At 45.7% G+C, this 21,446-nt stretch overlaps 1 protein-coding gene across 6 annotated transcripts in view; it reads left to right on the top strand.

Annotated features, from left to right (window-relative positions):
* RGS6 (regulator of G protein signaling 6) overlaps positions 1-9,740 on the top strand; it is a 246,804-nt gene extending 237,064 nt beyond the window's left edge. For 4 of the 6 annotated variants that reach the window (XM_036383590.2, XM_054515056.1, XM_036383591.1 and 1 more), the window contains one exon: positions 163-665. In XM_036383590.2, the coding sequence (XP_036239483.1) occupies positions 163-222 (60 nt within the window). In that variant the 3' untranslated portion in view covers positions 223-665. Of the gene's footprint in view, positions 1-162; positions 666-5,357 lie in introns of those variants that run through there. The other 2 variants (XM_036383593.2, XM_036383592.2) reach the window with 1 other exon arrangement.
* Positions 9,741-21,446: the final 11,706 nt, after the last annotated feature.

Below are 21,446 nucleotides of genomic sequence, written 5' to 3'. Positions count from 1 at the left end.
CAAATTTCTTGCAGTACGTTAGCTAACAGATAGGAAAACTGAGCATTGCCTGTGATGATGTGAAAATATTGAAACCAATGGAAGGAGAATTATCTCACCTCCACTGGAGATGCAAAGGGGGATGGGGCAACAGTGCTCCCCATGAGATGACTTCTCTTCCAGGAAGGTGATGCTTCTGGCTGGAGCAGATTGGTCAGCAGGCTGGGAAAAGGAGAGCCCTGAACACAAATGAGGGGTAGAAAGCAAGAAGTGGGGGCAGCTGTAACAAACAAAGCCCCAAGCTGGTAGGTGAAAATTGTGGAGGTGAGCAGTCAGCTTGGTCTGTACTGACATGGCAGAGGGGAGCCTGTGCTGCCATCTCTCCTCTCTCCCCCTGCTGCAGCCACAAAGCTCATTATGGGATAAATCCTGCCTAGTGTTCAGGTAAGTTGTTGACAACATGCATGGGAGCTCAGGCTTGTGCATGCTGGGGTGGGGAATGTCTGCATGCTGAGTTGCACTGTGCTGGGCAGAGCATACCAACATTGTGTGAAGCCATGGGCACTGGACAGAACTAAACTTTCAATTTAAAAATATTTTTTAAATATTCTCCCAACTGTGCAAAGTGCTAGTTTTGGCCAATAAAAGCAAGGAGCAAGATGGAAACTCTGCTGCCTCATACAGTAGGTTTGAAAGGAGTGCTATCCCTTTTTTGCATCAAATTCCAGACACCCTTTTTTTCCTTCTTACTTGGCTTCTTGGCTATGTTAAATTGCTGAATTTTGCTTCTTTAAAATAATTGCTGATTGCACTTTACACTTTAACTTAGCAGCTGCTCAGCAAAGGCTCAGCCACTGAAGATGGTAACCATCTCCTGTGACCTGCAGGTTAATCTTTATTTCAGTGGGCCTCAGTGAGCTCTGATGGTCCACAAGTGCTGAGATCCAATCCTCTGCTGGACATGCAGCCAAGGAGTTAGGATGGCCACATACTTGGAAGTCATATTCTAGGGGACATTTTCATTAGGTTTATTAAGAATTCTCTGATTTTTTTTCCTTAGGATACTCCAGATCCACATTTTACACTGTCTTTAAGAAATGGCTCCTGTCACTGTCATGGGGGTGTTCAAGGGCAAAAAAAAAAAAAAAAAAAAAAACCAAAAATCCAAACCAGATTCATTAGCAGTAGTGCAGAGAGAACTGGACATTACCAAGGATGACATGACACGCAGTGAAGCTCATGTCATCCTTGCCTGTAAGCTGTGGAACAGCTCAATTTCTTGCAGGACATGAGAGAGAAGGAAGCCTTCCTGCATCCAAGACAACACACAGCATATGCTGTACAACATATGCCCTACTGCTTGTGCTGTGCTGTTTCAGTCAACAGTCTGGGCTTTTAATTGTTGTAACCCTAATTAGTAGTGACAAATATTTTGGGACTGGAGGACTTGAGATTTCTTTATAGACTTTAGACCCCATGTAAAAAGTTCACTCCTTACATCCACTCTAATCTTGCCTTAAGTTATTCAGCATATACATGTGGCACAGTAAAAGAAGCACTGAAGTGTGCTGAGCTTGAGATGATACACTTTCCAAATCCTCTGCCAGCCTGGCTTAGATGAAATTTCTCCTGGAAATACAGCAGTTGTTGTTGACATTCTCTTACAGTGGGGAAAGGAGAGGCAGAGACAGCCGCTGGTTTCATGCTAAACAAAGATGCATGGAAGGAAAATATAATTTATTTTGGTTGAACCTTTTTAAAGAAATTAGGTGTTGCTTGTGCCAAACTTTCACATCATAATAATCAGAAACATCCTTGCTCTATCAGATATATCCCCAAGGGAATTCCACCCATTCCATGTGGTAGGTGAGACCCAACATGCTCTCCCGGACCTGAACTTTTTTGGCATGTGTTGTACCTGGTTAAGAACTATTTCAGCCACCTCCAGCTTTCTCAGAGCAGCCTTTCACCTGACTGCCTCAGGCCCTCACACTATGCAGCCTCAGGGAAGGGTTGTGGGATCACAAAGAATACAGGGGTGCATCCCACCTCTGCTGTCTCAAGGTGGACACAGATCACCCTCTCAGTCACACAGACGCCTTTTTTCTGGACACTAAGCAATGACACTAAAGCATGCTGTCACCATCCTGGACTCTTTGGCCATGGACACCCTCTTGGCAAGGAGGGGCAGGCAGGTTTGGATGGACTGGCTGGGGGTCCTGGGGAGAGTGCTGGCTGCCTGCGGGGTGAGATGCTGCCCTATTCCAAAGAACCCATTGTGTGTGCTGCACTTACATTTTTCTCAGTCAGCTGATGCAAACTTTTGTGTCTCTTGAAGGGCTTTGTGCCTTAGAAGCCCTGCAGGGCTAAACCTGACACAGAGATACCATGGGCCAGCCTCTCAAGTGGTGGAAATCAGCAGCACTTCTGTAAAAACAACTGAGTCATGTTGATTTATATCAGCAGGTAGATTGCAGATCCCATCCAGCTTTTCCACCTGTTATACACTGTTTTACTCCCTTCTTGTTCATTTTAGTAATAGGAAAGAGATACCAGTTTTCCTAATGAATTGCAATTTTTTCCTGATCCTCTTTTATTTTAATGAGGAGGTCTAAGATGGGAGAATCCTAACCCAAACACCTGCATCCCACCCAAGCCCAGCCTGCAGATATCTGTATCACTCAGACTCATGCTGAGGCTGACACTTAGCCCTGCATTGAGTTGAAACAAAATCCCCTACATCAGTATGCCTCTAGTTGGGGGCTGAACATTACAGCACTTTTGCTTGTAGTCAAAAATGTCACAGCATTAATCCCTTTATGCAATTTCAGGGATTCTTTTGCCATCTGTCCTAACACAGAGGCGAACGCAACAGCCGAGCAGACAACATTGCTGCCTGCTTCTTGCTGTCTTAAAACAGAGCTTCTTGCACCCATCTGTTTGCATGTCCCTGCCCATGAGGCCGTTCCCTGGCACAGTTATCCTCCCAGACAGACGGGCTTTTGCACGGGGGACTCATCCCAGCCTGCAGGCGGGAAGTTTGCTGCAGTTCCCAGGGTAACGCCTTTCCCATGAGACGGGGGAGCTGCAGATGGAGGCCACTGCTTTTCCCCGCAATGAGACGCAGTTTCCACTGGGAAACCCAAGAGCAAAGTTTCGCTCTGCGCAAATCATGGCCATTGGCTCCGTTTCCAGCCCATCACCTTCTCCAGGGCAGCCATCCCCTCTCCTCAGCCTGGCCCACCACCGGCGTTTCTCCTTCCTGCTTTGAGCACAGCAATGTTGAAATGGAGGATGAGGAACAGTGTTTGCTCCTCAGCCCTGCTGGAACCTGACACAGGGAGCTGGCATAGCCCCAAGCCACCTGCCTGTGAGAAGATAACAAGAGGAGCTGCCTGTCGCAGATTAGTTAGAGTCTGACTGAATAGGCATTATATAAACCAAGGATTATTTGTTTGGTTTTTTTCCTGAAGAAGTACCCAAATATTAGTGGAAACTAACTTTTTTTTCCCTAAACTCAGCCATGTTATTCTTCCAGGAATTAACATCCATATCTTTACCTTCTTCCTATAAACAGGATTCAGGGACTGATAATTCCTTAGCACTCTCTCTCTGGTATTCCTCAAGAGCCACAAAATGACAGCCCTGGTCTTAGCACCCCCAAGCCATGTTGCTCTGCAGAAGACTTGGCCACCCCCTGGGGTAGCACTGGGCCTAGCTGTACAAGAGTGCATTTAAAAATAGTGATAATCAAAAAATCGATTTATACTGCAAAAAACAAAACAAAAAAAAACCCCTGCATATCTTGAATGGTGTGTCTGCAGAGCTCTGGGATGCAGCTGGCCATTTCCATGCTGAGCTCTGTATGTGAGGCACAGAGCAATGGCTGTGGGCCTCTCCTGCCAGGCAGGACAGTCAGCACAATGACAGTGGTTCCCTCAGCCAGCTGCTGGTATACAGAACACAGATTAGGCCGTGTGTGCTCATGCAGCTGAACAAATTATTTGGTGAAAGTCACACATCTCAGTAATGAAATGCCACTTCTATAGGGAACAGCTACATCTTCCTTGAACAGCCCTACATGGAAAGAGATTAAAAATCAAAGGGAGGTGGGAAGTGTTTGTCTTTTCCTAGAGTGTTAACTTGTTTAAAAATATTTATTTCCAATAGCCTGCTAATTTTTACATTTCAGAATTTTTTCTACATTTTATGCTTACTTATTTTCACTGAATAATCCATTTCTCTTGCTCTTTTTGTGGCTCTTTCTTTGAAACAGCAATCAGTAAGACTTCCTATTGCAAAGGAAATCTTGGCTAAATATAGTAATGAAGAGGAGGTTGTTTAAGAGCTGCTAGGTATTCTACAGCTCTCTGGTATTCCCTGAATGTTTATTTCAAGCCAGACTTCTTTTTTCCTTTAAGAAAACCATAATTTTTGAAGAGGAAAGTTCACCAAAGAAATACAGCAACTGGTGCAATATACCTGAGATAGTTTTTCACTGTTATATCAGCAATTGCAAAGCCATCAGTGTTCCCTATGTGGATATACCCTGTCTGCAGATGGAGAACACTGGCTGCAGGTCTGTAAGCAGGTGCTGCATGGTGTAAGTTAGGGCAGGAGTTCAGATGTGCAGGTGATCTTCCTTCTTCCTAGTCCTTGGTCCTGCCAGTGGGAAAGCTCATGTGGATGACAGTAGGGCCTGTGCAGGGCTGCCACAGCCACACTCTTGCATTGGTGGCTTGGAAGAGAGCACAGGGACAGCAGGGAGGCCAAGCAGGAGAGAACAGACACCAACCCATGAGGCAAGTGACCAAGGAGTGTGCCAAGGTGAGTGACAGCAGCACAGGAACAGGCTAAACTGTTTCTGAAATTACTTTTTTCCTAGACCTGCTTGTGGTGAATGCTGTGCAGCTGATATGGAATCACAGACTGTGGGAGGGACATCCCAGTTTTCACAGCAGCCTTGGCTGTGCATCCCTCCCTAAGAGCTCTACCCCTGTGCTGGGTAGAGCTCTGCACCAGCAGGACAGCAAGAGTAGCAGTGAGTGTAGGACAGGGCTTTGCTTTTACCAGTTCCCATGAAACTGGAGAAAGGAAGTATCTTCACGAGACCCAGGGGCACATCCTTGAGTGATAGCCACTGGACATCAGGAGTTTTGCCACATTAGGCACAACTCCTCCTTTCCAAACCACTTTCCTGGAGCAGAACTGCAGGCGTATGAAATTCTAGAGGCAGGCTCACCCCACCTGCCTCCTTTGTCACAAGAGCCTTGTGCCCCACTCTGGGGGAAGGCCCTTGCCCCTCACTCCCAGAGGAACCATTCCAAGACATCACTTACACCTCTGGATCTCTTCTGTCTGTTTGTCCCTCCCTCCAGGGAAAGTCTCTGGCAAGCAAGCGCCTCACGGGCCTGATGCAGTCCTCCTGACAGCTCCGGCCAACCGCCCCGCGGGAGAGACAGCTGAGACCACTGCCAGGGACAGGGAGAGCAAGTCCCTGCTGGGGAGACAGCCTGAGCAACTGGAAGCAGAGAGCCACACACCAGTGGAGCACCTCTCTTCACAGTTTACACCAACACTTCCCTGTCTGCACAGCTCCTTAAGGACCCTGAGCTCTGTGCAGGTACTTTGTCTCCAGCTGAGGTTTGGAGAACACTTCACCATACACAGGAGGTCAACAAGGCGAGGGCTTGCTGTCTCGTTATTTAAGGAAACAGACCCAACCACAGCTTGGAGAAAGAAGAGCTGAGAGAGATCAGTGTTTTTCCACATCTCTTTCCTCCCTGGCACAAACATGACTGTAATAAGATGGCATCGCAATCTCACTACTCCCTTTCATGTGGCCGTCTGGATCCAATAAAATATCTGGATATTTTAGCTGGAAGCTGCTTCTCCTTCTCACAAAATCCCAAATGCAGTTCACCTGCAGATTCACTGACTTTAACTTGGTTTTTCTTTCCTATGTTTCTCCTCCTTTAACACAATGGGGGGAAAAAAAAAAGAAAGGCATTAAATTCATCAGTCGTTGTCCTTCCAAAAGCATGTAGCATGTCCAGAGATGATACCAGATCCTCAGCTGAAGTGAGGAAAGCAGGAGTGGTTTTCATCACCTGAGGATCTTCCCCCTTGAGTCAGACTGATCCTGGTGCAAATTCTCTGACGTCGGCGGAATCGTTCTGCATGTGCGTGTAGTGTAAATGTGATCAGACTCTGCCTGATACTCAAAAAGTCATGTTTGAGATGTGCAATGCACACACAAGCACACACACACCCACCCACACACACACACACTCTCACACAGTATTTAAAGTGAGTTGGTTTATATTTTATTTAATTTTCTATTTATTTAAGATTTTGCATACCTAATCAATGATGGATGTTCAAACTTTTCTCCAAGCAAACCAAACAGGACTCCAGCTCTTCAATTGGAGAGGGCCAAAATCCATTCACTTGTGTCCAGGGAAAGGCAACTCTGATGTGGGCAGTGAGGAGGGAATTGATGGTGTGAATGGGCAAGGTGCCAAGTGACACTCCCTAAACAGCAGCATTCCCAGCTGTGATATCATGATCAGATAACTGACCCTGCTGAGAAGCAGCATTCTGAGTGTGAAATTGTACCATTGGAGGAAATGAGCTTCCACTAAAACTCCTCTGACCTGCAGCTCATGAATGCAACAGCAAAACACGGCTCAGTGGCTTGTTTCAAGCTGTTGGAAGTATGGCGGTTAGGATGAGGACAGGACTGAAGTGACTTTATTATGAAATCCATTTATACTAGCAGCAGATAGGAAAATGGCCTGCATTCACATACAGTATACTATCTATATATAAAAAGAATTTCAAGACTCAGCTGACTCACAAAATCTCCTATATTTTATAAGCAGTTCAGATCTGAAGCATACATGAAACTAGACATTTCTTGGTCTTCTTCACTCATGCCAAGGCAAATTGGCTTTTTGTACAGGTGGTAGAAACTGCTATATGGCTACAAGTCTGCATTCTTACCTAAGCAAAACCATCTAGCTAAGTAGACAGCTGGCTATTGACAACATTCACTTCTGAGGCAAGTATTATTCTAATATCTAAGGCCTATGTATGCACAAAAACATGCCAGCATAGTTTCTGTCAGAAAAAGAACCTTCCTCTTTGCCCATGACAGTTCTCATTCTGATATATCTCTTCTTTCCTGCAGAAAAGTCCTAATATCAATTATACCTAAGGTCCATTCACCTGCATGAATGTACAGTAGATGACTGAGTATGATCTTTGTTCTTTACACATGCCTATACCCTAAACAGTCTGCTGTCTGACCTTCAGACCAAATTCATCCTACATATACATGACACACAAGCAAGTTCCAGGACTGCAGAACCATGAGTGTCCCTGACATCCTTGTGGTCTCCTGCCTCTGAAGAGAACATTTGTCACCCTCAAAATTGTCACTTAGCTGTCCTTGCAGGACCTATTTGTCCTCTGTTGCCCACCCAACCAAAGAGTCCCCTTGGGAAATAGCAGGTTAGGTTCACATATCCGTTCATGCATATGCATATATGCCCCCTTGGTCATCCCTAGGAAAATGCAGAGGTCGTCTCTTCTCAGAGCCTTGTAGATGGTGTTTTTATCTCTGTCAAACCCTCCAGTGCCATGCATCACTGGAGCTCTGTAAACCAACAGCTGCTCACACTCCAAGCTACTCTGCTGCCAGTGCTGCCCAGCCACAAGGCATTTCCCATGGGAGGTCTGTCTCATGAACCCTCCAGCTGGTCTGCAGAGCATTCATGAGCAACATATACACATAAAACCTGAAACTGGTGTGTAGCAAGGAGCAGGGATAGTAAAGTGGTACATGTGGGTCTCTGCTTTGCAGTGAGTTCCTGTCACTGGAGAGGTCATCTCCTGGGGCAAGGATGGGGTAGCTCCACAGAGGTACTCCTCAGGACCTGCAACGTGGGGACACATGTGGGCAGGACTGGAGAGTGCTGGTGGGCAATGGGACAGGTGGAATTTGGGTTATGGTCTGTGCAGGCAGCAGAAATGCCAGACTTTAACCTGAGGATTAGCTGCTGCCCTGTGAGCCACACACTCTGCTTTGTCTTTCAGCTTTATTCCTGCAGGACGGTCATGTTGGCTGCCGCAGTATTTTGCCTGTGGGGAATATTCTGTGTTTGAACAGTTGAGCACATAGAGGGAATTCTTACAGACATGGAGAGTATGCATATGGGCGTGCATCAGGGGGCCTGGATGCTGAACAGCTTGCCATTTAAATGCACACTCGTGCAAACTAATCTGCTCAGCAATGGCTAGCTGAGCAGACAGAGCTGCATATCCTCTGGAGGGAAGAAAGCTCTGCTCCTTGTTTCCTGACTAAATTTCTCCAAAACAAATATGAAAGTAGACAAGGCCTCCTCCTGGGAATACATATTAACTGTTCTTCACATGTCTTTTACTTCACATATGGTGATATTAACATGTAACTCCTTCCACATGAACCACATCTTTGAATTATTGCTTTTTAATGACCTTGCTTATTCCAAGTGATGCTACTTTTGTACAACTAATGGTATCCGATTGAGCATTGCAAGCAGTAATCTGCTGTTTTCTAAGTGTCCAGTGTCTTCCAACTACCTCATCATGCTGAAGATGAGTTAGGAAATCAGCTTTCCACCTCTGTTTATGTTCTAAATGGCATCAATTAAAGGAAAGACAGTCTGGAAAGCTTCTACAATGTCCAAGCTGTGCAAGCTAGCTACAAAACTACCCATACTTACAGGACTATGGCTGTGAAATATGGCTGTGCACTGTTATTTGGATAATACAGTATCCAGAGCACGCATGGCTATTGTGGCAAAACAGCAGCAGGACAAGCACTAGGAAAGGTTCGACAAGCCAGTGCAGACGGCGCTAGGCTGAAGCAAATGGATTAATGTACTCTCAGTATAACTCAGCACTAAGATCCCACAGAGTACTGTAATAAAATGGTAGCAGGGCAGCCATAAAAAGTGGCAGTAAAGTGACATAATAATACCAGAATAAATGTAGCAATAAGGTAACACAGGCCACTGCAGTAAAGTAGCATTTTGATAATGCAGCAATAAGACAAAACAGGATGCTGCAGTAAATTAGTACGGGGAATAAGGCAGTAATAACAGTGTGGACAAACAGTGGTACATTTGTACCAGGTACTGCAGCAATAAAGATAACACAAGATGTCCTAGTAATAAGTTACTACAGTAACAACAACATGATGCACTGTAAAGTTATATCAGGATGCTTCCATGCTGCAGTCAAATCCTACAAGAGGTGGTAGTGAGACAATGATGACAAAACATACCCCATTTCCAAATGCAGAATGTGAATCAGTTTTCTGCACCGTAACCCAGATTCTGGAATGATCTCAGCAATACCAATCCTCTCATTCCTGCTTTCAAGGAAGCTGAGGCAAGAGTGTTCCCTCACCTAGACAATTATTTTGGTCTGAAAATACAAAATTGACTCATTGTCTCTTCAGCCAAATTGTCACAGACTGTGGTGAAGTTCTTTGTTTAGTCCTACTCAGGTGAAACCCTGGTGGTTTTGGTAAGTCCTTTGCCTTTGAAAGGATTTGGCTCTCTCATCTTCTGGCATGGGTGATGCTTTTAGCCTAAAATTATTTCTGGTTTGGGTGGGAGAAGGGGAACCCAGGTACAGAACATTTGACTGTACCAGTCTGTTTCCTAAAATGCACAAATAAATGGAGCATCCTGGAAAAGTCAAAGCAACAAGGACCAAATCTGTTCTGTCTGTCATGCACTCATGCACACAAAAATAATCCTCCTGGAACCAGTGCAAGCTTTGGGTGCATCCATGGGCAGGACTTGGCCTAACCCTGTTCTCAGTGTCCGCAGCAGAGTGACAGAAGCAGTGTCTCTGTGTCTCTGTCTCCTTTCCTGTTTTTCCTTTTTTTTTTTTTTTTAAATCTAACCTCACCCTCTCTATGGAATTGTCTTGGAAAAAAATCCATTTGCCATAACACAATATGCAGTATTGTGGCAAGGAATAGGTCTGTCCAAGGAATTTGCTGTCTTTTTACTCTTCAGTAGAGGGGTAAAGCATTCTGAAAAATAATCAGCGACCACTGTTATACTCAATAATCACCAGGAATAAGGGTTTAGTCAGAGCATCTACATCAACAAGAAGACTTGAGTGGAGTGTGTGTGCCAGATAACAAGATGGTCTCCTGGGAAAAGGATGTAAATAGGGCAAAACTGCAGAGTATTAACTAGCAAGAGCAGCTCACAGCTTCACAAGTCTCAACGGATACAAATTTTCTGCTACATCTTTCTGACCCTTTGCACAACAACTTTGTTATCCCTTTGTGTGGCTGCTTCTGTCTCGAGGGGACTGCTCAGTTCAAGTTTGGAGCGGTCCTCTGATACACCTTGGCTTGGCTCTTGCCTTAAACTCCTTAGCTTGCTTTTATTGTGGTTTAATGATTAAGCAGGATTATTAAAGTAGAGCTCACAGTAGGGTAAGATAGGCTAGGTTATCATGATTACGTTGTTTAAACTGTGAGCAATTTTGAGCTTCTCAACACTGTTTATAACCTGAGACGGGGAACAAGCAACGTGGCTGCTCAGCAGAACAGTGAGCTGGTGAACAATACACTATCTTCATGCCCACACATACTTTGAACTTACTGCTGAGGAGAAATGCTTTGTAGTGAGAAAAGTAATCTCACAGCAGGGGAGAGTCAGACCTGATCAACTTTTTCATGTGATACAGATTTTGCTTTGCCAGCCCCTAGTGTCTGCAAAGCTTGCAGCTAAGAGCCAGCAACCTCCTAATCCTGCTGCTAAGCTTTGGAAACAAGCTTTTCAAAGGCTGTCTTTACACAGCAATGCTATTACTTGAAGGCTTTTAATGTGAATTTATGGCTATTGCCACAAGTGTCAGTGTAGTTGCCCTCCGTATTTGCAATAGGAATTTGTGGATTCACCCCACACAGAGGGTGGATGTCAGTGGGCAGCATTTAGGGATGCACCAGTGCCTTCCTGTCTGGGGACCCAGAAGATATGCTGAAACATCTCATCTGGCAGAGGACAGCTCTCCTGTGGGCAATGGACATTGCTATCTGTCAGCAGAGATACTAAATGGAGCTTCTCTCTCTCATCTTTGCGGACTTGAACCATGCCATCCTTACATAAATAGTAGGTGACCGCTAGCCCTGAGCAACACCTTTTATAGGTGGACTAGGAAGTGGAGTAGTGTGGACTGGGATTTCTAGAGTGGTTGTTTCCTTTTGGATCCTCAACAATATTTCTCATGTCCATCCATGTGCAGGTTATTCCTGCATGATGCACAGGTTCACAGCCCAGAACTGTGGACGTCTGGTTCTTGCCATGGTTCTACATGAGGCTCATGCCACGTGGATTAAGGCACACCAGATTAAAAAAAAAAATCAAATGATGCTTTACACAATGCATCACTTCTCCAAAAAGCATCTGGGATTCTGGAATTTGCTCTTCGGGGATCATCTGGGGCCAAAGGAGACACTGTGGGATTTTCCTCTACAAGGGAAAAATTCTTAAGGGTCTGCTGCCCCTGTAGTGGGACTGGAGGCAGCCAGAGCTGCTTCTCCGCAAGGCCACGTCCCGTTGCCAGCAGAGGGCAAGGCCCGGGGAGGGTGGAGGGGCCCGGAGCAGTGGCGGTGGGTGGAGGGCGCTCCGGAGGGCACGTGGGGACACGGGCACCGTCCCGCAGGGCGGGCCCCGCACTGGAGGGGCAGCGGGCCCGGGGCAGCACGGCGCTGCCGCCGAGTGTTTCTGACCTGGCACAGGCACGGAGCCGCTCGGGACTCGGGCAGGGCCCGCAGCCAGCTGGCAGGGCCGGGCCGGCCGGGCCGGGCCGCAGCTGCGCCCGCCGCGGGGAGGGCCCGCGCCGGCCCCGGCACTGCGGGAGCGCGGCCCGGCTGCTCCGCCCGCGGGCCTGAACCCTTCTCGAGGAAGCTGATCGTATCCAGCCGCATGGACAATGCCCAGCCGCAGCTAACACCGCAAACAAAGGCTGCACGCCCAGCTTGGAAGCTCGGTCCCATGCGAGGGACTGCAAAAAGCACCTGGTTTGCTGCAGCGGGTGTCCATGCTGCTCAGTGACCCTCATCCTGCACCCTCTGGCACCAGCACCCGAGGCATGGCTCTGCTCCCCCCAAAAAAGCCAGAAAGCTGCCCATCAGCAAGCTCGGTGCACTCTTGCAGAGGAGGACAAGACCTGTGGCTCTCAGGTTTTGAAGGTCCCAAAGACGAGCAGTGTTAGCAACCCAAGCCCTCCTCACCAGCGAGGACACCTGCAGAGCCAGGAGGTGTGACTGCCTGTCACCCTGCTCGAGGGTTGTGCTGCTTCCCAGACCTGCCTGTGATCCCCCACGGGGGAGCTCAGAGCTGCTGGGCTTACATCCTTCAGAGCATCTCTGTTTTCTGTGTGCCATTTGTCTCTTCAGGATGTGTAACATTTGCTGGTTTTGCAGGAAGGGACCAGTACAGGCCAGGGAAATTGTTACCTTCCTCAACTAGACCCCATGCTTAGTGCACACAGAGTCCATCGTTAATATCTTGGGAGTCAGACTCAGAGAGTTGCAGTGTGCAATCCCTTGCCTTGCTTGACATGCTTATTTGCTTTGTGTGTTTGCCTTCAAGCCATCCTGCAGCTCTGCTCATCAGAGCATCCGTGCTCCTCCACCCATCATGCTGCCAGCACACCACATCACCATTGCCCTGGATCTTCCCCACATCCCCTTGCTTCAGCATCTGCAGTTCTCAGCTGCCCTTCCTTAACTCTTGCTTTCCCTGACCTCCTCTTAGAGAGGCTGGTCTGTACAGCTCATGAAGGGATTGCCAAACTAACATCTCACAAAAGCTGGCTGAAGAATCAGTTTATTCACTAAAAAAAACACTCCTCAAGGGCCGCCATGTGCAAGGCTACTGAGCTCTGAAATTGCTGAAGTGAGGTGAGGGGGATGCATGTGTGGTTTGGACTCACCCCTCTTTGAATCTCAATCCCACACTGCAGCTGGGGCTGTGAGTTGAAATGGCACATCCTGAGCTCAGGCAGTGGCAACACCTTGGCAAAATCAAGTTTGTAGCATTTGCCTGCGTACTGTGTTCAAGACTGCCTGGCTGTGTTGTCACCTCTGGGATATTTTCTTTATGTTTGTCTGTCAGTGCAGCTGCATATTTGTTTATACAGACAGTAGTGGGAAGGCCTCAAACCCTTCCCTCAGCTGATAGAAGTCTGATGCCATGTCAGATCCTCCATGCTGGAGCACAGACACATTTGGGGCATGGTCTGGACAAATCAAGCTAACTAGGGCTTTTCACAGTCTACAGAAAGTTTGTCTTGCCGGTTTCTTCAGCTGGCCCTGTACATATACTCCCACATCCAACACATGGAAAAGAAAAATCTTTCTGTGCTTAGTGTGATAGATCATCCACTGTGGGCCACCTGCAAGCCCTGTCTTGTAACTAAACTTCTGAGTTTCTGCATGTCATGCATTTTGGATAGGTAATACCCTACCCAAAAATGCCTGTCCTCCTGTGATGACCTGCCTTTGGATACAGAGATACTCTGCCATCATGCTGAACTCCTTTCATGGACCCTGCCTTCCCCTCTGCAAAACTGCCCTCACAGCCAGAGCTGGGCAGAGCTTATCTACCTTCTGCCATTTCTTAATTAGAAACTTGTCAGAGCTTTATGAAAAGCAGCACAGCAAACCACAGACTTCTAAAATATGGAAGCAGTGTTGAGAGCAGTGCTAGGAAAATAGGAAATTAAATTCATAGTGTGGGTTTTCTCTTTCCCACCTGGGATTATTGACCTGATGAATATGGTGGCAATTCTGCATCACTCTAACAGTGGTTTGGGGGTGACCTTTCTTCTCATCTGCCAGGGCTTTGAGCTCTCTAATGGTTCACAGGAAAGATGTGCCTGGCTGCAGGTGGAGGGATCTGGATCAGCGTCCTCTCCTTGGCTCCCTGCCTGTCAGGGCATCACTGGAGCCCACTCTCATGGGACTTGGCCCTCCCTCCCTGACTCTCTCTTCTGGGAACAGCAAGCAGTTCCCAGAAACAGTCAAGTCACTGTGTTAAGGTGATCCCACCCTCACTGTCTCTTTGTTTCTGGGGAGTCTTAAGCAAATCAGGTTGCAGAGTATACACAGAACACCAGAGTCTCTATGTCAAATGAAAGGACAGTCCAAATGGAGAGAGAAGGCAAGAGAGAAAGCTCTGTGTTTGCATTCATCTCTGTCATGATGGATTCCCCCTTCCTGGAAGCAGCCTTGGCATAAATAAAGCCAGTAAAGGCTTTTATGCAAGAACTCCCTTCACTACCAATAGTCCTGGAGTCATAGATAATAAAAGACCTGGCAGCTCATCTTGCACTGCTCCCTTTCATCAGCAGGATTTTCCCTACTGAATATTCACTGAGGTTGCTTTATCTAGCACACCTCTGAAATCTCCATGGATGGGACCTTAGCAGATGCCCTCAGGAACACATTTTTCCATATTTGAAACATTTACTGCAAGAAAAAAAGAAGTCTGATATACAACATAAAATGTCATCTCTTGAGTAAGTTTAAAAACAGGGAGAGCCATCTGTAGGCCACAAATAGCAAAGGTGTTTAGCACAATAGATTTTTTTCCTTCAGTATTTCCCTTAATGTATTTTTTGCCTAGTCTTGCAAAAAATCTTGCACTTTTCATCAACATCCATTCCTCATCATGAGAAGTGTAGATATTTGTGGATTATCATGTCTCATTTCAGCCTTTTCCCCACCTCAGACTGTCATGGCTGAGGCTTTTCTTATATGCCAGTTTCTCAAAGACTGCTATCGATTTTCCTGCCATTGTCTTTCTTTAAAAGATCACTCAGGAAAAACATAGTAATGTGACGACAGAAGGGCTGTGTTTGTCCATACAGCACAATTACCCAGTGGTTTGTGTAAGTGGGGTATCACCCTGGCATTGTGCTCTTTGTGGAAAACTGCATATATGTGTCACACATGTTGTGCTGTAACATATTTGTTAAATCTATTTATTGCACATCTTTGACCACTTTACCTACCTTCATCCCACACTGCCATCTGTTCTGTGGCTACCACCCCCCATCTACTCTCCTGAGTACCTGTGGAGGGCTGCCAGGAAAATGGTTCCTCCTTTTCTTGCCAAATTTGGAATTTCAGTTGCAAATTTACCCTAGCAAGAGTGCCAAGGGAAGACAGAGTCAATGCCAAACCCACCCTAGCTTTCTGTTGGGCACATTTTCAGTTCTGTCACAGTAGCTGAAAAGTGGAGCTGACTCCTATCAGAAAGGGGTCATGCCCAACACTGCAAGAGGGGTCAGCAGTTGTGCCCAGTCCCAGATGGGAATATCATCAAAGGCTTTAAAAATGTAAAGTCTGTAGTATCTGAAAAGAATTTTATTATTGACATACATGACATTCTCAAAACCCTGCACAATTGTCTTCACAGCAACTAGTGCACCTGGCTGCAGAGTGAAGGTCTTTTTGAAAACAGTTCCAATAAAACATGTTAAAGCCATCTACATCACTCCTGGAATAAATTTTCCACAGAAAGGTCTTATACAGTATACACAGGGATTTTTTTGTATGCATGTAATACAACCATCCTACAACCTCCCATGTTAAGAGAAATCTTTATATAACACTGCTGTGTGAAATATTGACCATCATACTTAGTCAATACATATATATGCAGACAAGCAGATATTCCCAAAATCAGTGGAAATATCTGCATGGACTTCCCATGCACGAGTTCCCCATAAAATAAGACAAATGTGGTTTTTTCCTGTAGTGTGCCCTGCAGGAGTTCTGGCAGAGAGATACCTGTGTTCCCCTTGGCGCTGCACAAGCACTGCAGCCAGGCAGACATTGCTGAGATTCCCAGCCTGCTCCTGGTGACTCATCCCAGCCCAGCAGTTGTGTGGGGGTGCACTTGAAATTATCCTATTTACTCATTCTCCTGGAAGACCACAGGAGCGCCCACTGCACTCTGCTGGCAATAGATACAGCAGAGGGAGCAGAGTTTGGCTTGGTACAGCAGACTTCACCTCAGCAGGGCAGAAATAGGAGATGCACTTTGGCTGATGGAAGATCCCCATGGGAGAGGAGGTTGAGAAAGCGGTCCCAGTGAGTCAGTCCCCTTCCCACTTTGTCCCCATCCTAGGAAGCAAGAACACAGCTGATGCGCTGGTGGCTCAGAAAGACCTTTGCTCTTCCTGGCCTGCTGCCTTCTCACTATTTCAGCTCCCTTGAGGCTGCTGAGCTCCTTCTTGTGTAAAGCTCGGCCATCACGTCCTGCCTCTCCAGCATGCTTAGATAACAGGATGGAATACAGGATCATTTCCCCAAGATACCCCTTCCATCAGGGATGCAATTCGTGATTGTCACAGAGGGGGATACCATCATCCATAGTGGGCTCATTACTGCTAACAACAGTGATGATGGGGGACTTGAAATTGCAGTCAGAGCACAAGAGCACAAAGTGTTAACCTCAAACATGCTGGAGGCAGCCTGTCCCTGCCTCAGTCACATCCTGAGAGTTCACATACCAAATGACCTCCCCCTAGTCAGGAGGGGACCATGCACCAATTCCACAATTTTACAGGGGACTTCAAAGCACGGTGCAGAGTCTGTGTGGGCCCAGTGGAGGTGTGAATTTGCTCCCATCAGGAAGCATTTTTCTATCCCCTTGGCTACACTGTAAATTTAAAAGCAAACACAAATTGCAACTGGCTGTTTTCAACATCACATGCCAAAGAACTGTCAGGGTCTGTGATACCACACAGAAGTAGTGCCCAATATTAGAGATGGAAAATTAATTTCTATTAGCCTATGAGCCTGTCATTCCTGGGCAAAGGTGTTTTTGACAAACTCTATTTCTTTTGATGTTAACAAATTACCCACAAGTACATTGCAGTATCTCCAAGATTCATTCACTATTAGAGTATAATTGCCACATATTTACTTGCTAGAGAGTTATTCCTAGGGAAATTGTTAATCTGCAGCTCATTCACAGAGTTTGCTACCAACATTAGATAGTTGAAGTGCAAGGAACTGTGTTTAGTTTTTCTTGGACATTCAAGTCACCTGGTACTGTCTCTGCCACTTTAGAATATGGATACAACTGTTACAGTGGGGTTTGCCAAATCTTTCTCTGCTATTTGTTTTAATTCTACGTTCCAGAAACATTCTTCTAAGCCAAGCTCTAATTCAAAATATTTCTGGAAAGAAGAGGGGTGTGAACACAGTCCAACCTAAACCATTGTTTATGCATTTGCTAAAAAACTGTAGTCAGTGTCAATCTCTGTTCTCCAGATGTAGGTGATATACGGGCCTGCATCCAGCTGCAGGGTAGGTGCCTACAGTATTTATGCAAAATAAAAATCAGCAAAGCCTGTATTTCAGCCTTGCCATCCAGTTGTTTTTTCATTTGGACAGATGATTGTATCTTAAGGCTACTAGAAATAGCCAATCCATAATTAAAAGGCTGCTGGGTTTAATGTACAGGCCTACCAATCACTTTAAAGGTTTAGAATAAATCAAACTGCATTTTCTTGCCACTGGCTAGCACTTCATTTCTTTGAGAGTTGGCACCACTCCAGCACTCAATTTTTAGCTGGAAAAGAGAAATTGCTGGCCCCTTGGACTTCATGGAAGAGGTGGTTCATTATTAAAAAAACCAAAAAAACAAAAGAAAACAAGAAAACAACACAAAAACCCCCCATCCAGTCTGTTAAAAATGAGTAAAATATCAGGGATTTCAGTAATTTGTCTTGTCTTATTCCATCCATCCTCTACTCAAATTTAGAATAGGCACTTAAGAAGGAAAAGGACCTCTTCTCTCACCATCCTGAGCAAAAGCATGCTTTCCTTAAAGTTTCTTTGGAGTTAATTCCACATGTGTGCTGTTTGTGTGCCTAAGAGCTATTTCATAGCAATGTGCACATCCTGCTCCTGTTTTACAGGAACAGCCAAAACTAACAGACTTTGGGTATCCAATCAATTCTTGCTCCCATTTGTTAAAGCAGTCATTAAAGGGATGCAAGATACAGTTTTAATTAGCCTTGTGCTTGACATTGTGATCAAGTTAAGTTTCAAATAAAAGGCTGAGACCCATGAGCCTTCTCTGGCAGAGCTTCTGCTGGCTGACCTAGACCTGCTTGGTTCCCAAAAGGACTTGGCAAATCCTTTTGTTAGCGCAGTCCTGCAACCCTACCCTACTTACCTGTGGTGTAGCTGTGAACCTAAGCTCCCCTGCAGAGGAGCATATGCCTTTCTCCCCTCTGTAGTTAGGAATAGATATGTTTTTGTCTTGATCTCTAAAATATATATGCTTGTAAATCAGGAGAGCTTTTACAGAGACTCCAGCAGAATGCCACCAGAAAGACTACCTGGCTGTTGGATAGTGGAGTTAACTTACTTGTAAACGTGGAGGATGCAAACAACAGAGCTGAGGGCACAGCCTCAGTGACTGGAAAAATGAGGGGAGCAGTATGCCCAGAGTGATCAGTTACCCAAAACTGAAAGTATATAAGCAGATTGCTGTGAGTTAACGGTAAACAAAGAATGGTGTAGAATTTCCTTAGCACTGGAGGCAACATTTCTTCTGGAAGCTTCCCTTACCCTGGACATATTGAAGGACTTCCTGCAATTGCCTGTTGCAGGGAGAATATGAGTGGAAGTGTTTCTACAGAGTGTGCACATGACCTCTATAGGCTCTTTCATGAGCCTTCACAGCAAGGCACCTGCTTTCTTCTTCCTAGAAGGGGAGTCAACCCTGGCCTCTCCCAGTTTTTAATGTATTGACCATTAGGCTAAACTAAAATGGCAAATCCCCCTCTCCATACTAGTGAAGGTGTCACCTAGTTTTGCATGACTAGTCCCCCACCTGGAGGTAGTGCCACTCTCCCTGGCTCCTGGTTTTCCTTGAGCTTCATTGGTGAGGTGATATCTAGCCCAGAGGTATCCAGAAAACACCTGTGCCTTTGCAGGGCTTCCACAATGATGCCAGCTGCACAGCCCTTGATGCCAGCAAGGCAGAGGGAGTGACTCTCAGGTTAGCTCGCTAGCAATGGCACATGTAGCGACAAGGACCGAGTGTCTGCATATGCCAAAACACTGAAAACTCTTGTTTGGGTTTTCAACCCATATTACATTGTTAGGCAACATGATTTCAAATAGGTTTTAACTAGAAGTTTTGTGATTTATTGGTTGCAATGCAACCAACTCATTTCCTCACAGCCTCTGTGAAGGCAGCAGGCACTGAGCTGTCCAAGTTTCCCTACAAGAAGTAATATTTAATATTATTAAAACATCCATATTTTAAAAATTTCATTATTAAATGTTTTTTTTTTCTGGTGTATGCAAATAATTTCACACCCTGTGAACCAACATACTTATTATTCACCCCAGAAGGAGGCCATGATTGGATGCTGTACAGCTAGACAGTGTGTTTAGGTACCACCTGAGTACAGCCTCCATGAATAGTGGCCTTCTTTCCTGTGCATACAGCAATTGGCTGGTGGCAGAGGCAGCATTGATACAAGAATGTAGTCTGCAGCAACAGGCCAACAGTCTGGATTAGTCAGATATATGGAATCAATTTTATTTAGGAGTCTGTGTCCTGGAATATAGCAAACACCTAAAATGAAGATTGTGATTGTGGACACTTTTGTAAATCAGAGTTTCAACTGTGCTGTAGGTGATGAAGCAATACTTGTTTCACCTGAGCATCCTGGAGGAGGTTGTGAGAGCTGATCTGTAGATGCTGTTTGGGTGCCTATGCTACCTGAACCACCCAAGAGAGACTGGCCTCTCCAAGTCTTGTCCTGGTACACTCTCTCTTCCCTGTGGAAGCATTTCAAACAAGAAGCTGATTATTATTTCGGAGGCTATCCTTAGAGTGATTAATGTGTTTATTCTTTTAGAGGAATAAACTTAGCCCTGTTGGAGGTTGACACAGATTTAGGGAGTTCCTCTGAATAAGTGGCACAGGTTTCCAAGGAGGTGCAGCCATCAATTAAATCCTAAATAAAAGTTCTGTCAGTGGCACTGCTTATGCAAAAAACCCATGCCAGATCTCACCACCTTTCACACACATCCCCCCCTTCCAAATCACAAACACAAGCTGGCAAATCATGTGAGAAGCTGTGTAGGAAAAAAAATGACATTCAGGTGGTGGTCCAGATGGTCCAATTTTGAGGAAGACATGTAAGTGCATAATTGAGCCCTGCATGCTCTGAGGCATGAAGGGCAGTCCACTGCTGCCAGCACAGGGGACCAGCAGAGCACCAGCCATGCATGAGGCATTGGGCAAGGCCCAGACAAGAGGTTCAGCAGGAAACTTCACTGCAAAAACATCTGATTTATATTTCCTTATTCCTCTAGTTTTCCTCATGTCTGAGGAGGCACTTTGACTTGTTCACATCTTTCTCCAGCTGCAGTTGCAAAACAGCCCATAGATGGGGGTCAACATTAATGTTCCTGCAGCCTCACAGCAGCCAGGCAGGGTATCAGCCTGAAATCTGCATGCACCCCAAATGCTTTATCCTTCCTTTCCCTCCTCTTCCTCAAGCATACTGCATCCACATTCCTACCAAAATGGAGCATGGACTTCTGAGTGGGTCAGTGAGAAGCAAAACATGTCTTTGGAGCTTCACATCCAAGCAGAAAGACAGCTAAATGAGTAGCTGACATCGTACCAAACCAGAAGCCACAATTTGTGCAAAACCCTTGTACATTACATAGGGGGGAAGTTCCAGGAAGAAATTAAAAAAGCACCCAGGGAGACCAGAGGACTCCTGAGTGTCGGTGCCCACTTCACTGGGCCTTCTCCCATCCAGTTGCTCTTGCAAATAAACACATGTCTGAGTGAGAAAATAACAATACTTACATTTTTGTAAGAGAAAAGGTGGGAATCTGCTCATTGATATTTTCTTCTAGATTTATACATGTATCTGTTTTGCTCCATTATTAATTGTTTTTTGAGTAAAATTACAGCAAAAATAGGAAAATCTCAGCAAATGCAGTGGCAGAAGCCAGTGCTCCAGGATTCAGCCTCCTGCAGCTCTGATCATAACCCAAAAACTTTTCTCCACTGACAGAAGTTAATTTCTGGTCTGAAGCTTTGTTGTGCCTCCTTACACACCCTATCATGTCTGAGTGGCTAACAGCAAGGTCTAGGAATAAAAGGCATTCAAGAACAATTTTCCTTTTTTAAGTGCAGCCACTCTTTCACCCATCTGCCTCTGTTGGAACAAGAGACATCATCCAGTAGGATGGACAAAGCACTTCCCTCCTAAGTAGGAGAAGGAAGTTCAGTCAAGGTAGAAATGGTTCATCACTAGGAAGTAGCAAAGTCTTGAAATTCCACATCTCAGACTACTTGAAAAATGTACTTAAAAAAAACAAAACC

Source organism: Molothrus ater, chromosome 6 (genome assembly GCF_012460135.2).
Source record: "Molothrus ater isolate BHLD 08-10-18 breed brown headed cowbird chromosome 6, BPBGC_Mater_1.1, whole genome shotgun sequence".
Taxonomy (NCBI): Eukaryota; Metazoa; Chordata; class Aves; order Passeriformes; family Icteridae; genus Molothrus; species Molothrus ater.
Note: the sequence above shows the minus strand (reverse complement) of the source record. Positions and strands in the feature narration are given on the sequence as shown.